Genomic DNA, 11,820 nt, shown 5'->3' with positions numbered 1-11,820 from the left:
GACCTGAGGTTGTGCTTACCGCCATTTTACCAATCAGGAAAAACCTCAGGAGAGTCCAAGATTGCAATGGGCAGATTGCCGAAAGGATTATATCCTTAAATTTGAAAATTCGCCCATTGAAGGCGGTTGTCGAATGGCACCAGAGATCACAAGCGGCATTTCATAGTCTACATCCTTGACAGGAACAACTTCGCCTTCGTGCAACGTTCTACAACCTCCGCCACCCCTCTCTTTTGCTTGCCTAAGAAGGAGGCGTGGCAGCTGGCCGCATGATGAGTTGCATTCGCATCAGGTTACACAATGGATGACTTTACCATATCCCATCAGAGGCGAAGACCAGCGCGTTGCAAAAGATACCGATGACATTCTATAGAATTATGTTGTAGAGTCTGATAATTTGCCCACGTGGCAAAGTATAAGACCAACCAAAACGACCCCCTACCACAGAATCTTCGTCTCAATATAATTCATCAAAGGTATAGCACAAGTCTCCCCTCTGGACATGCATGACCCTCTCGACCGTCGTCTCCTTGCGGTAGTCCCCCAGCCCATTCCAAACCGTCGACTCGAGCGTCACATTGCCCGCGGCCTTGTTGGCGTAGTCGAAAAAGACCAGGGGACCCGAGATGTCGTAGATGCGGGCGGCGTCCCGGTTCTGCCATGACCACCTGATATAAGAATAGTCAGACTGGCTGTCATGATACTCTTTTGTACTTCTTCTTCATCTTGACAATACATGAAACCCCGAGAACAGTAAAAGTGCAAGGGAGAGAGCTCCGTGAAAAAATGAGAGAGTCAATTGCAGATGCTTACCAAGCCCGATCCAAATTCGAATGATGCAGCCAAAACACCGGATCCCCCGGCGACGCCCACAGGTCCGTCATGGTCCCGTACAACCCCCCGGCGCCCCAATGCCCGCCCCGGGTGCAGCGTCGCGCCGTCCGTGACGCGCTCCCAGTGCCCGTAGTCGGGCAGCCGCATGGCCTCGGCGACGCGCGCCGGGCCCGACATGTTGCGCAAGGAAGCGGGGGCCATGTCGCGGCGCACGCAGTTGCGGCCTTTCTTGTCCGTGTTGTTGTGCGGGCCGAGGAAGGTGCTCAGGTCCGCGAAGGGGCCGTTTTGGAGGCAGCCGCCGCCGGTGCGGTCGGGGACGTCTTGGGGGGATTGGACGATCTGGTCGGGTTAGACGGTGGGGTTCTTGAATGATATGAAGAGGGAGAAGGACGGGGAAGGAAAGAGGGAGGGAGGGCGGTGTGGTAAACCAAACGCCATGGATACGAAGAACGTTTGCAGTGACCAAGTCCTTCGATCCAAGGCCTTCGATCCAAGGCCAAGTAGAGTGGGTAGGTAGTTACTCACCATGCCAGGGGCAGGATGCGTGAAGTTGCCGCCGATCCAACCCCCGTTCCCGCCAAACCCAGTCTCGGTGTCGAAGACGGGCGAGTTGAGCAAGTCGTCATCGTGCTCCACATCCAGCGTCCAGTCCCAATACGGCTGCCCAAGGCCACGGCTCCATCCACATTCCCACAGCTCCTGCTCGTACCTCGAGAGCAAGAATCGGTGGTAGGGATAGAATATACCCTTTTCGAGGGGTGTGGTAAACAAGGTTAGTCAGGGTATTATGTCTCATCATCAACCCACGCTCGGGAAGAGGCGGTGAACTTACGACAAAGTGGGAGTCGAAGGCTTGGACAATGTGGGTGGCGAGGAAGTCCTCGAACCTATTGGTCACGGCGTCCAGGGGCGCGACTCCCGGCTTGGCCATCATGCACTTGACGGCGTCGATATACGAGTAGCGTTCATCCATCGTCAATCGTCGCCTGTTGTTTCGTTTCGTCTCCCCACACCCCGTGGGGAGACGGAGACAAATCAGCCCAAAAGATCACACATCATCTGTTGCCTGATCGGTAATAGATTTGAGACAGTGACAGCTCGGGTATGACAGGAAGGAAGGAAGAATGGACGAGCGACAATGACTACTACTAGATAGAACTACTACTTACCATTCCTTACGGACGTACGGCTTGGTGCAGGTGCTGTCGATGCCCACTGCCGCCGCGCCAGCTCCGCATGAGGATGGCGTCGTGACTGCCAGACTGAGGTTCGGAAGCACAGCGGTGGCCAGCAGCAGCGCCAAGGCGTAGAAGCCGAATGCATGAAATTCCATTGGATGGGAGTTGTTATGCGTTTCGGTAGATGTAGGTACACGCCGATGAGTCGGTGTTCTTGATGTTGATGATGATGATGATGATGTGTGGGGAGTAACTAAGACAAGACGCCAATGGCTTTCCCTTGTGTGGACAAGAAAGGCAACAGCAATAAAGCAAAGGTTGTTTGAGACATGGGCTTGCGTAGCGGCAAGGAGGAGAAATAGATTTGGTCGAGTGATATGTCAAGTTATACGCCCAGTGCAGAGGCGGCCGAGGGGAGGCGGCCACTCGGATGAATAAGAGTGCGCACACACAAATGCAAGGGCAGCAGCTAAATCATATGTTGGTTAAGTCATATTAGGGCTTGATCCTGCTGCTCCTCGGCTTGTGCAGAAGCCGGAGCCCTCGCAGCCAGCATAGAAACGCAAAGCGTAGTAGTGAGATGAACTGCCTACTTGATTTCCTGTCTATTATACCCCCCGGTGCTATAATGCGGCCTCGGCTACAGTTCTCAGTGCGCACGCTGCGTCGGCCTGTGGATGTGGCGCACGCCTATGCAAACACCCGAAAATAGCCAGTCCAAATGTGTCATGGGCGCAAGGGACACCGGCTCCGAGTGTTGCCCGGCCCTCAGCCCGATTGAATTGGTTCCAGAATGGCTACCGAAGCTATACCTGGCAGTTATAAGGGGCGCGGCAGCTGTTGCATGTCATCCCTTTCGTCCCTTTCATCCCTTACCCCGAAGATCGATCGTTCGTCGCCCAAAGATCGGGAAGATCAATCACGATATTACAATCTTATCACAGAAGATGTGACAGATGAAGCATAAAGCCGCTTCCTAGACAGGATTCGAAAGTGAAAAAAGTTGCAGAAAATGATTCGTCTGGTACCTCGGACTATATGCAGGCAGCCGGTGACGGTGCGACCATGTCATGCACGGAACGTGCGGGTTCGGATGGAACCCCTGGCCCCTGATGAAGCAGCATCCAATAGGAAGCAAGCCTGCCGGCACTTTCTTAAGACCGTTGAGATATATGTCGGAACCGGGTTTCGCACTATTAGCCTACATACATATATGCTTCGTTTTGTTTCGTTGCCACGATGGGATGCTACACAATCTGGGGATCGATCGGCTCGGCCCCATTAGGTAACATGACACGATGCTTGATAAGCACGTCCCTGTCGTCGCGGAGATTTGTGGCGTTCCCTAACGGCTTGTCATTAGACGGGGTAAATACATAAATATGCACCCTTGACGTCGTGGCGTTCTCGTTGTCAGCTTCGGGCCGTCGCACGAAAGGCCTGAACATGAACATTGCTTTCTACCCGGTACCTGATTTCTGTTTTGGGACGGCGCGGCTGTGTCTCCCCGGAATGGCGTCCCGGAAACAGTAAGACAGGACGAGTCAGCTTGGAGGGAAACCGGTCTGCGAAGCCCAAAGAGGCCATGAGGATATATGAGAGCATTCAAGTCCACCCAAGATGCGCCATGAGTAGTTTGTAGACTAGTTCTCGTACCAACTGAACATACTTTGTAGATCAAGTATCCTTCAGCAGCGACAATGGACCCAACCGCCCCGGTGTTCATCAGTGAGCACGCCGTGCAGTCGGCAAATGTCTTCTTCGGTGTCACTACTCCCTTAGTCGTCCTGTCGGGCTTGACGTTCGGCGTGAGAATGGCAAGATATAGAACCCGCACAAGTTTGTGGGCGGAGGTCTGCATCACGTTGGGATTCGTAAGTACCACCAGGGCTAATCACTCAACTGTCTCTCTATCGATGGACTGCGGCTGACCCAGGGCCTTACTTACCAGGCTTTGACTCTGGTCGACTGGGGCTTGCTCTGCGCAACCATGATCTTCACGCCCGGCCTCAAGACCCCCCAAGAGTTCGTCAGCACGAGCAAATACGGCTTCTTCGCCATCCCCATCTGGGGCCTGGCCATGGCCTTCATCAAGTCGTCCATCGGCCTCACGCTGCTGCAGATCAAGACGTCGTTCTGGTTCCAGGTCTACATCTGGTTCAACATCGTGCTCATGAGCCTGTACGGCTTCGGCAACCTCTTCTTCATCCTGCTCCAGTGCCGCCCCCTGCCCGCCGCGTACGGCGACTTCGCCCACGCCGGCCCGAACCCGCATTGCCTGCCGCCCGTCGCCATCACCATCGCCTCGACCCTGGGCGCCGTCGCCAGCATCCTGACCGACGTGCTGCTCTCGCTGGCGCCGCTGAGCTTCCTGTGGAGCCTGCGGCGGCCCAAGCGCGAGCGCGTGGTGCTGGGCCTGCTCATGTCTCTGGGCCTGTTCGCGGGCGCGTGTTCCCCTCCTGAAAAACCTCGAGGTCCGCGACCTCGCCAACGCCGCGTTCCTGCCGCCCGAGAAGCTCGCGACCACCGACTTCGGCGCCAAGGCGGTGTATGTCTGCATCTGGACCGCGCTTGAGCAGCTGCTGGGCGTCGTCGCGGCCTGCACGCCCTTCTGCAAGCCGCTGTTCGAGCGCGGCCTCGGCGTCGTCTTGGGGAGCCTGCACCTGCCCCTCAGCATCATCAAGCCGAGCCGCGGGACGGCGACGACGTCGTCGTTCGGGGACTACGACCGCACGACGGCGCAGGACCACTTTCGCACCTCCAAGGTCACGTCCGCGGGCGGCTACAGTGACGGCAGAGGAGGGGAGGCGGGGCATCAAGCGCTCAGCAGCCGGACGAGTCGGAAGAGCTGCCTTTCGCCATCGAGATGGAGCCGCCCCGGCTCGGGACGGTGGGGAGCAAAGGCAGGGCGTCATTCGGCGCACCGATATCCGGGTGGATAGTGGTAGCGTGCACAGTGATGACCTCGACAGGATCGAGTCGTTCAAGTGGAAGTTGGTGCGTGCATGAGGGTGATGGGAAAACCTATGTTTAGGGTGCAGAGTTCGGTTAAAGCAGGGAATGATGATCAACGGTTTTCGATATCTAATGCCTGATACCAACATATATATATTTCAAAATCTGCAGAATTGTCATCATGATCATCTTTGCTATCCAAGGCACTAGTGGTTTAGTGGTAAAATCCATCGTTGCCATCGATGGGCCCCGCGTTCGATTCGCGGCTAGTGCAAATTAATTGTTTTTTTGCACTTTGGAAAATTGGATGTTCCTGCTGTGTTGGTATGCGATATTTATTTTTCTATTCATGAGATATCTCTTCTACCTATGGACATATATCAAAATTGCCGCACGCGGGAAGTACCGAGCGCATTGCGCCTTTGCAGTTGCGACCGTAGCTGAAAAGGTATCAACGCAAAGCCGGCCAAGCCCGGGCAGTTGAGTGGGCCGACGATAGCAGACTCAACCCCAAATCGGCCTGTTCCCTGATCGCTCAAAGTCGGGCCCTTCCCCAAAATGCTCTGTTCACTTTCCCCAGCGCAACGGGGAGTTAGCGATTGATCCAGACCCGATCTCATGGCGCATGCTACCAGGATGGGGTAAAGTAGTCCGGGTGTCCAAAGTATCTTCGGGATAAACCCATCATAATTCCCAAAGAGCTGTTCGCCCATCTACCACCTAACCTACTGCAGCAAGCCCAGGGCCCCATCGCCTGCAACTCCACTGCCAGGGGTCACACAGCGCTATCAGCAAAGGCGGGACTGATTGCCAGCGACCGACCGATACCTACTTAGATAATACGAGTTAGCAACCGAGATAATGAGATGTGTAACGCATATGAATATCGCATGATGCTGCGAACATGTCGTATTCTCACTTTGGCCAGAGAATGGACTTCTTCTTCTTCTTCTTTCCGGCGTCGCTTGTCTTTGATCAATTCGCCCTCTTGAATTTTTCTTGACCACAGCAGTCAATCAATCGCTTGAGAGGATTGGATAAACAGAGCAAACACCAACCATGGGCGAAAGCATCTCGAGCAAGACGGACGGGGTCGTCGACACGACCGCTTCTGTGGAGAAGCAGCACATGAATGCCGATGAGCTACGCTTGGCGCAGATGGGTGAGCCAATCTGCCCATTTACACATTGAACGACGTCACAAGCTCACAATGAGTCGCAGGTCACACACAAGAGCTGAAGCGCCATTTCACGATTCTGTCCCTCATCGGCCTCGCTTCCACGACCACCATCTCCTGGACCGGGCTAGGTCTGGGCATCGTGACCGAGATCAATGCCGGTGGTCCGGGCGCCATCATCTATGGCTTCATCCTGGTTACGTTTCTGCAATCGTTTCTGGGCGCCTCCTTGGCCGAATTCGTGTCGAGCTACCCGACCGAGGGCGGCATGTACCACTGGATCGCCGCCGTGGCGCCCCAAGAAGATGATGGCCTTCCTCAGTTTCATCACAGGATGGTTCACCTGCTTTGGCTGTAAGTGGTGCTGCCTCTTAAAGCCTGGGCTCAATGGAGGCTCATGGCATGAAGAGCCTAAGGACTCACTCTTTTTCTATTTACAGGGATCTTCACCACAGCCTCGACGAACCTGATCTACGCGCAGACGCTGGCGGCGCTCATCGCGCTGTACCACGCCGACCTGGAGCTGCAGACGTGGCAGACCTTCATCATCTACCAGGGCCTGAACGTAGCGACGGCGTGCGTCGTCATGTTCGGCAACCGGATCATCCCGGCCCTGAACAAGTTCTCGCTCTTCTACCTGCAGCTCGGCTGGCTCGCCGTGCTCGTCACCGTCGTCGCCTGCGCCCCCACCCACCAGTCGCCCGAGTTTGTCTTCAAGACCTGGGTCAACAACACGGGCTGGGAGAACCAGGTTATCTGCTTCATCACGGGGCTCGTCAACCCGCTCTACAGTTTGGGGGGACTGGATGGTGTCACGCACATCACTGAGGAGATGCCTAACGTAAGAATGCACCTACTCCACCATTACCCTTACCGAACCCATCTTCAATCTGTGTCAAGAAAGAACCGCAGATGATTGATTAACTGACAACACCTCCATCAACCAACAGCCTTCCCGCAATGCCCCCCTCGCCATCGCCATCACCCTGACCATCGCCTTCGGCACCGGCCTAACCTACCTCATCGCCCTCATGTTCAGCGTGCAAGACTACGCCGCCCTAGCCTCAACCCCCACAGGCCTGCCGCTCGCCGAGCTGTTCCGGCAAGTGACGCGCTCGAGCGGCGGCGCTTTTGGGCTGACCTTCATCCTGTTCGTGGCCCTGGGCCCCTGCGTCGTGTCCTCGCAGCTGTCCACGAGCCGAGTCCTCTGGGCCTTCGCGCGCGACGACGCCGTGCCCTTCTCGCGCACCCTCGCCAAGGTGTCCGGCCGCTTCGGCGTGCCCCTCAACGCCCAGCTCGCCGTGGCCGCCTGCGTCGCCGCCTTGGGTTGTCTGTACCTCGGCAGCAGCACCGCCTTCAACAGCATGCTGGGCGCCGCCGTCACCATCAACAATATCGCCTACCTCATCCCCATCGGCACCAACATGCTGACGGGCCGGCGCCACATGCACCGCGGCCACTTCCACATGGGCGCCTTCTGGGGCTGGCTGGTCAACGGCGTCACCGTGGGGTGGCTGCTGTTCGCCATCGTGTTTTTCAGTTTTCCCTACAGCATGCCCGTCGCGGCCGAGAGCATGAACTACACGTGCGTCGTGGTCGGGGCGTTGCCGGTCATTATCTTGGCTTGGTGGTTCGTCGCGCGGAAGGACTATAAGCGGAAGATCTCGACGCATAAGGAGCATTGAGCGGAGGGGGGCCGGATTGGAATGATGTTGAGCGGCCGACCCAAAGAATAGATATATATATGTACCATTGGTCTTGTATGTCTGGTTTTATCCTACCGTGGGGATTGAGCACCATGATCAAAATCAAGCACTTAATTAGAACCTTAATTAGATGACAATTATGCCAAATGGAACATCTTATGATATGTTGCACTTGTACTTGTTTGATTGCCCTTGCTCCTACAGCTGCTCCGAATCGTTACGTGACGACCCAAATCAGGATCAGAACCCTTATTTCAACTCATCCTGTTATGCGCCCGTATATGATCGTCGCCATCACCCACATGCAACCGACACATGTCCCCTCATCATGGTCTCCCTTACCAGGAATCCTCTCCCGCATCCTCTCAACCCAGGCAGCCTCCCACATCCCACATCGTACGATTGATCCATATTCCCAACCCCCACGCCACTGTCTATCCCTGCCCAAAGCAGACCAAGCTTTTCCCAATCCCGGGGATGTAGCTGGTGAGTGGGTCCTCTCGTGCTCGTCCCCATCCACAGTCGATCCCCCGTTCCCTAGTCCGGCGACATTGGCCGGCGCGGACAAGCCCGGCGAATTCAAGTAGCTGCCACGTCCAATCCACATTCCGGCAAGCTTGACCGGATCCGTACGCAACCCTAATAGCCGGGCAACCTGGGCCGTAGTTACGCGTATTGCGACCACCTAGCCATTAGTCATGTGCTATTTATGGAAATGAGTGCTCCATAAGGGCCGTGCCTTCCATCTCAGTCAAGAACCCGGACAGTGAAACCCGGATATCGATCATCCTTATCATACAGTGCTGGCCTGTATAGCATTGGCAGATCATTTTACACATTCCTCGTCCCCTTCCCCTGGTTTTCTCTCCCAAGGGAGGGATGAGGCAGATAGTCTGACGGCAAATCAAGTCAACCAAGCCTGCTCACTATCTATGCCCAATAGATCTTCGTACATCGTCATCAACGATCCTGACATCAGCAATGGATACTGCGTCATTATAATACCCAGACATACAAGCCATCCCGTCATGGTACTCATAATCCGAAAAAATGCGCCGGCCGCCTCCTCGTACATTTCAAAATACATCACAAGTTTCCCATCACTACCACATCTGTGTTTGAGGGTTTATTCTCCGACCAAGAATCTTCACATGTAGATCGCATAAACGCCTTCACCTCCACCCGCTCCAAACCCCTCTCCATCCAGGCCTGCCCACAGGCAGCATAACCCTCCTGACCATCTATAAAAACCACGTCGCGGCTACGCCTCAAACTATGTCTTCTTCCGGAAATTCGCCACCATCAACAACATGGACGAACACGTCTTCGTCTCGCGCGTCGAAGTGTGCCCCGAAAACATCCACATCCTGGACGGTAGCAATTCCTCGTCGGATGGCCTATAAGCCAATTGTGTGGCACACGAGCGGGCCATCAGGACTTTTGGGGATACCATTTATTTCCAAACGCCGTGGGCGGCGACGGCCACGTCACCTTTAACGAGCCCGGGCCAAACCTGGCGAGCCGCATGCGATTCAACACGTTGGCGTACGACACGGTCCCGGCCAACGCGGCGCGCTTCTTCGGCGGCGAAGTCGAGCAGGTCTCCAAGACGCCGCTGACCGTCGTGGCGCAGACTATCACGAAGGCCAAGGAGGGTTTCATGCTTGCCTCGGACGCCGGTTGAGCCAATGCGCTACGAGAGGCCGCCGAGGGCGGGCTGAACCACCACACATTTGCGCCGTTGTGCTGCCTGCAGATGTATTCGTACAGAAGCATGGTGGTCGTCCACAAGGACGCGACGCTCGGTTTGCGGATCAATAGCGTCAATGTAAATAAGCCACAGAAGAGAGACGAGGGAAGCTGCTAGGCGACCTGACACCCGTTAACCCAAAACTTGATTGAGTATTCACTGCATAGGCGCCGCCTGCAACTGCGGCGCCAACGGCCACGCCGGGTACGTCATCTGCTGCAGGCTGGCCTGGTCGAAGATCTGCCATGAGTAGTCGAACGCGGGGCTCAGGGGCAGCGGCGGCTGCTGCAGGGGGTCGCGCAGCGCCGTCGGGCTCGGGGTCTGGACCGACTCGAGGCTCTGCTCGAGCCGCGCCACGAGCATGGCGCGGAGGCTGGGCCGGGGCTCGTTGGTCTGCCGGAGCATGTCGAGGTGGATGCGGATGTTGGTGAGGTCTGCACTCGGGTGAATTTTGGGTCAGTCAGTTTGTCAATGTTGTGGCAATTGTACTCATGTGAGTAATGGTGCGGGTGGGGGTTTAACAGGAGTAAAAGAAACATGCGATGTGATGTGATGTAGACTTACCATCCAGTTCCCCCGCCCCGCCCTCGACGGCCTGCAGCACGATCAGCGCCGCCCAGGTGATCATGACGAAGTCCCAGTTGGACCAGATGGACTTGTCGTTCAGGTGCAGCCGCAGCGTCGCGCGCGCCGAGAGCAGCAGCTCGAACTGCTCGTTGGGCGTGATGCTGTTGGAGTACAGGTTGCATCCCCGGGCCGGGTGGTAGATGGACAGCACGACGAGGCGGTGGAGTACGTACTGGCGGAAGACCAGGGTCCGGTCCTGCTCCGACATCGCCGCCGCCGACGTCACCGACGAGGACGACGACGAAGGATCGTGGGAGACGGAGGCGCTGCTGTTGCTGCTAAAATCAACCAGCCACTCGTCCAGCTGGCGCGCCCAATCCCGTATGACGGCCGCATCCACCGCGCTGAACGAACAGGTCGCGCTCATCACCGCGTCGGGCGGCGGGCTCTCGCGCGTGAAGCAGGACCAAATAGTCGGCAGCCCGCGCCCCGTGAAGTGCGCGAGCCCCGTGTGCATCATGCGCGACAACCGATAAAGCTGGTCGCGCGGCGAGATGCGCAGCGCCGGCAGCGGCGCCTCGATGGGGATGACGGGGCACGACAGATGCAGGCTCGCATGCTCGAGGTCGACGATCTGGCACCCACTAAATAAACGGCGCCACTCGCGCGCGCACCCGTACCTGTGCGGCCCGCCGTCATCGGCGTGCGGCGGGCAGTGCTCCAGGATCAGGCGGTACGCCACCGAGATCCAGACGCCCGTCTCGCGCACGTAGGCCTCGGTCAGGAGGCCCGCCAGGATGATGCCCAGCACCGTCTGGAAGGCCCACTCCTCGGCCTCGTCCGCGCCGTCGGGCGGCCGCCCGATCTCGCTGTTGGGGATGCTGAGCTGCGCGATGGCGTTGCACAGGACGGCGAAGTAGTGGGGTGCCAGCTCCGCCACCTCGGGCGTCCCGCGCGCGCTCGAGCAGTAGAGGATCGACGCGAGTAGGACGGGCCGCGGCGACGAGAAGGTCTGCTTGCTGGGGAGGAAGTGCAGACGCGGCATCGTCTCGTGGAAGCGCAGCCAGAGCTGCTTGATCATGTTCCTCTGCCAGATGATGCTGCCGGCGCCACCACCAATGGAGGGCGGGCAGACCTTCTCCAACGCCGCAGCAGCCATCCATAGCGCACTCAGCGCGTGGTCTTCGGGTGTCTCTGGCTCGTCTTCTTCCATCTGCCCATTCGGCGGGTCCGTCTCCAGGCAGCTCTCTTCGGGTGCGCTGAGGCCAAGGTAATCCTCAATCATCTTGAGCCGCCGCATGACCGTCTTGTTGATCTCAGCCTGAGATGGGTCCAGGATGCCCAGATTGATAGGAAGACCAGCGGCATTGGCCCGGGGCACGAAGATGCAAGGCACACCAGACCGGTGACATCGCCGGCATGTGTTCCCGTTATCTATACGACACTTCATTTTCTGTCTTCGACAATTGACTGTTTACATGCTTGATGATGAGCACACAGCACGTGACACACAGCACACCAGATCACGGGGGCGGGAGATGCTAGGGTTACTGACTGCATGCCTTGCGGGCTTTCGGCTCGGCAGACTCCTCTGACCGAGACTCCTCCGCATGGTTGCTCGGCCCGTAATGTACACTGCCCGGAGACATGTTG

At 57.0% G+C, this 11,820-nt stretch overlaps 5 protein-coding genes across 5 annotated transcripts; 3 read left to right on the top strand and 2 right to left on the bottom strand.

Annotated features, from left to right (window-relative positions):
- Positions 1 to 457: 457 nt before the first annotated feature.
- On the bottom strand, positions 458 to 2,167 carry PG994_009952 (Tyrosinase-like protein orsC; the record flags this gene model as incomplete). Its single annotated transcript, XM_066861361.1, has 5 exons — positions 458 to 688; positions 814 to 1,173; positions 1,360 to 1,581; positions 1,667 to 1,820; positions 2,004 to 2,167. 5 exons carry the CDS (start codon positions 2,165 to 2,167, stop codon positions 458 to 460), a joined length of 1,131 nt encoding a protein of 376 aa, XP_066710471.1.
- Positions 2,168 to 4,002: 1,835 nt separating this feature from the next.
- On the top strand, positions 4,003 to 4,954 carry PG994_009951 (uncharacterized protein; the record flags this gene model as incomplete). Its single annotated transcript, XM_066861360.1, has 2 exons — positions 4,003 to 4,416; positions 4,487 to 4,954. 2 exons carry the CDS (start codon positions 4,003 to 4,005, stop codon positions 4,952 to 4,954), a joined length of 882 nt encoding a protein of 293 aa, XP_066710470.1.
- Positions 4,955 to 6,026: 1,072 nt separating this feature from the next.
- Positions 6,027 to 7,829, top strand: PG994_009950 (amino acid permease; the record flags this gene model as incomplete). The annotated part of the gene is made up of 5 exons (XM_066861359.1): positions 6,027 to 6,129; positions 6,189 to 6,414; positions 6,467 to 6,498; positions 6,585 to 6,985; positions 7,095 to 7,829. 5 exons carry the CDS (start codon positions 6,027 to 6,029, stop codon positions 7,827 to 7,829), a joined length of 1,497 nt encoding a protein of 498 aa, XP_066710469.1.
- Positions 7,830 to 9,160: 1,331 nt separating this feature from the next.
- PG994_009949 (uncharacterized protein) lies at positions 9,161 to 9,534 on the top strand (the record flags this gene model as incomplete). Its single annotated transcript, XM_066861358.1, has 2 exons — positions 9,161 to 9,178; positions 9,229 to 9,534. The coding sequence occupies 2 exons, from the start codon at positions 9,161 to 9,163 to the stop codon at positions 9,532 to 9,534; spliced, it is 324 nt and encodes a 107-aa protein (XP_066710468.1).
- A 222-nt stretch (positions 9,535 to 9,756) lies between these two features.
- Positions 9,757 to 11,617, bottom strand: PG994_009948 (uncharacterized protein; the record flags this gene model as incomplete). The annotated part of the gene is made up of 2 exons (XM_066861357.1): positions 9,757 to 10,034; positions 10,165 to 11,617. 2 exons carry the CDS (start codon positions 11,615 to 11,617, stop codon positions 9,757 to 9,759), a joined length of 1,731 nt encoding a protein of 576 aa, XP_066710467.1.
- Positions 11,618 to 11,820: the final 203 nt, after the last annotated feature.

The sequence above is a fragment of the Apiospora phragmitis genome (genome assembly GCF_038363925.1).
Source record: "Apiospora phragmitis strain CBS 135458 chromosome Unknown utg000010l:1.0-9815664.0:1.0-9183399.0, whole genome shotgun sequence".
NCBI lineage: Eukaryota > Fungi > Ascomycota > Sordariomycetes > Amphisphaeriales > Apiosporaceae > Apiospora > Apiospora phragmitis.
The sequence above is the reverse complement of the archived record's forward strand: the minus strand, read 5'-3'. Positions and strand labels throughout refer to the sequence as shown.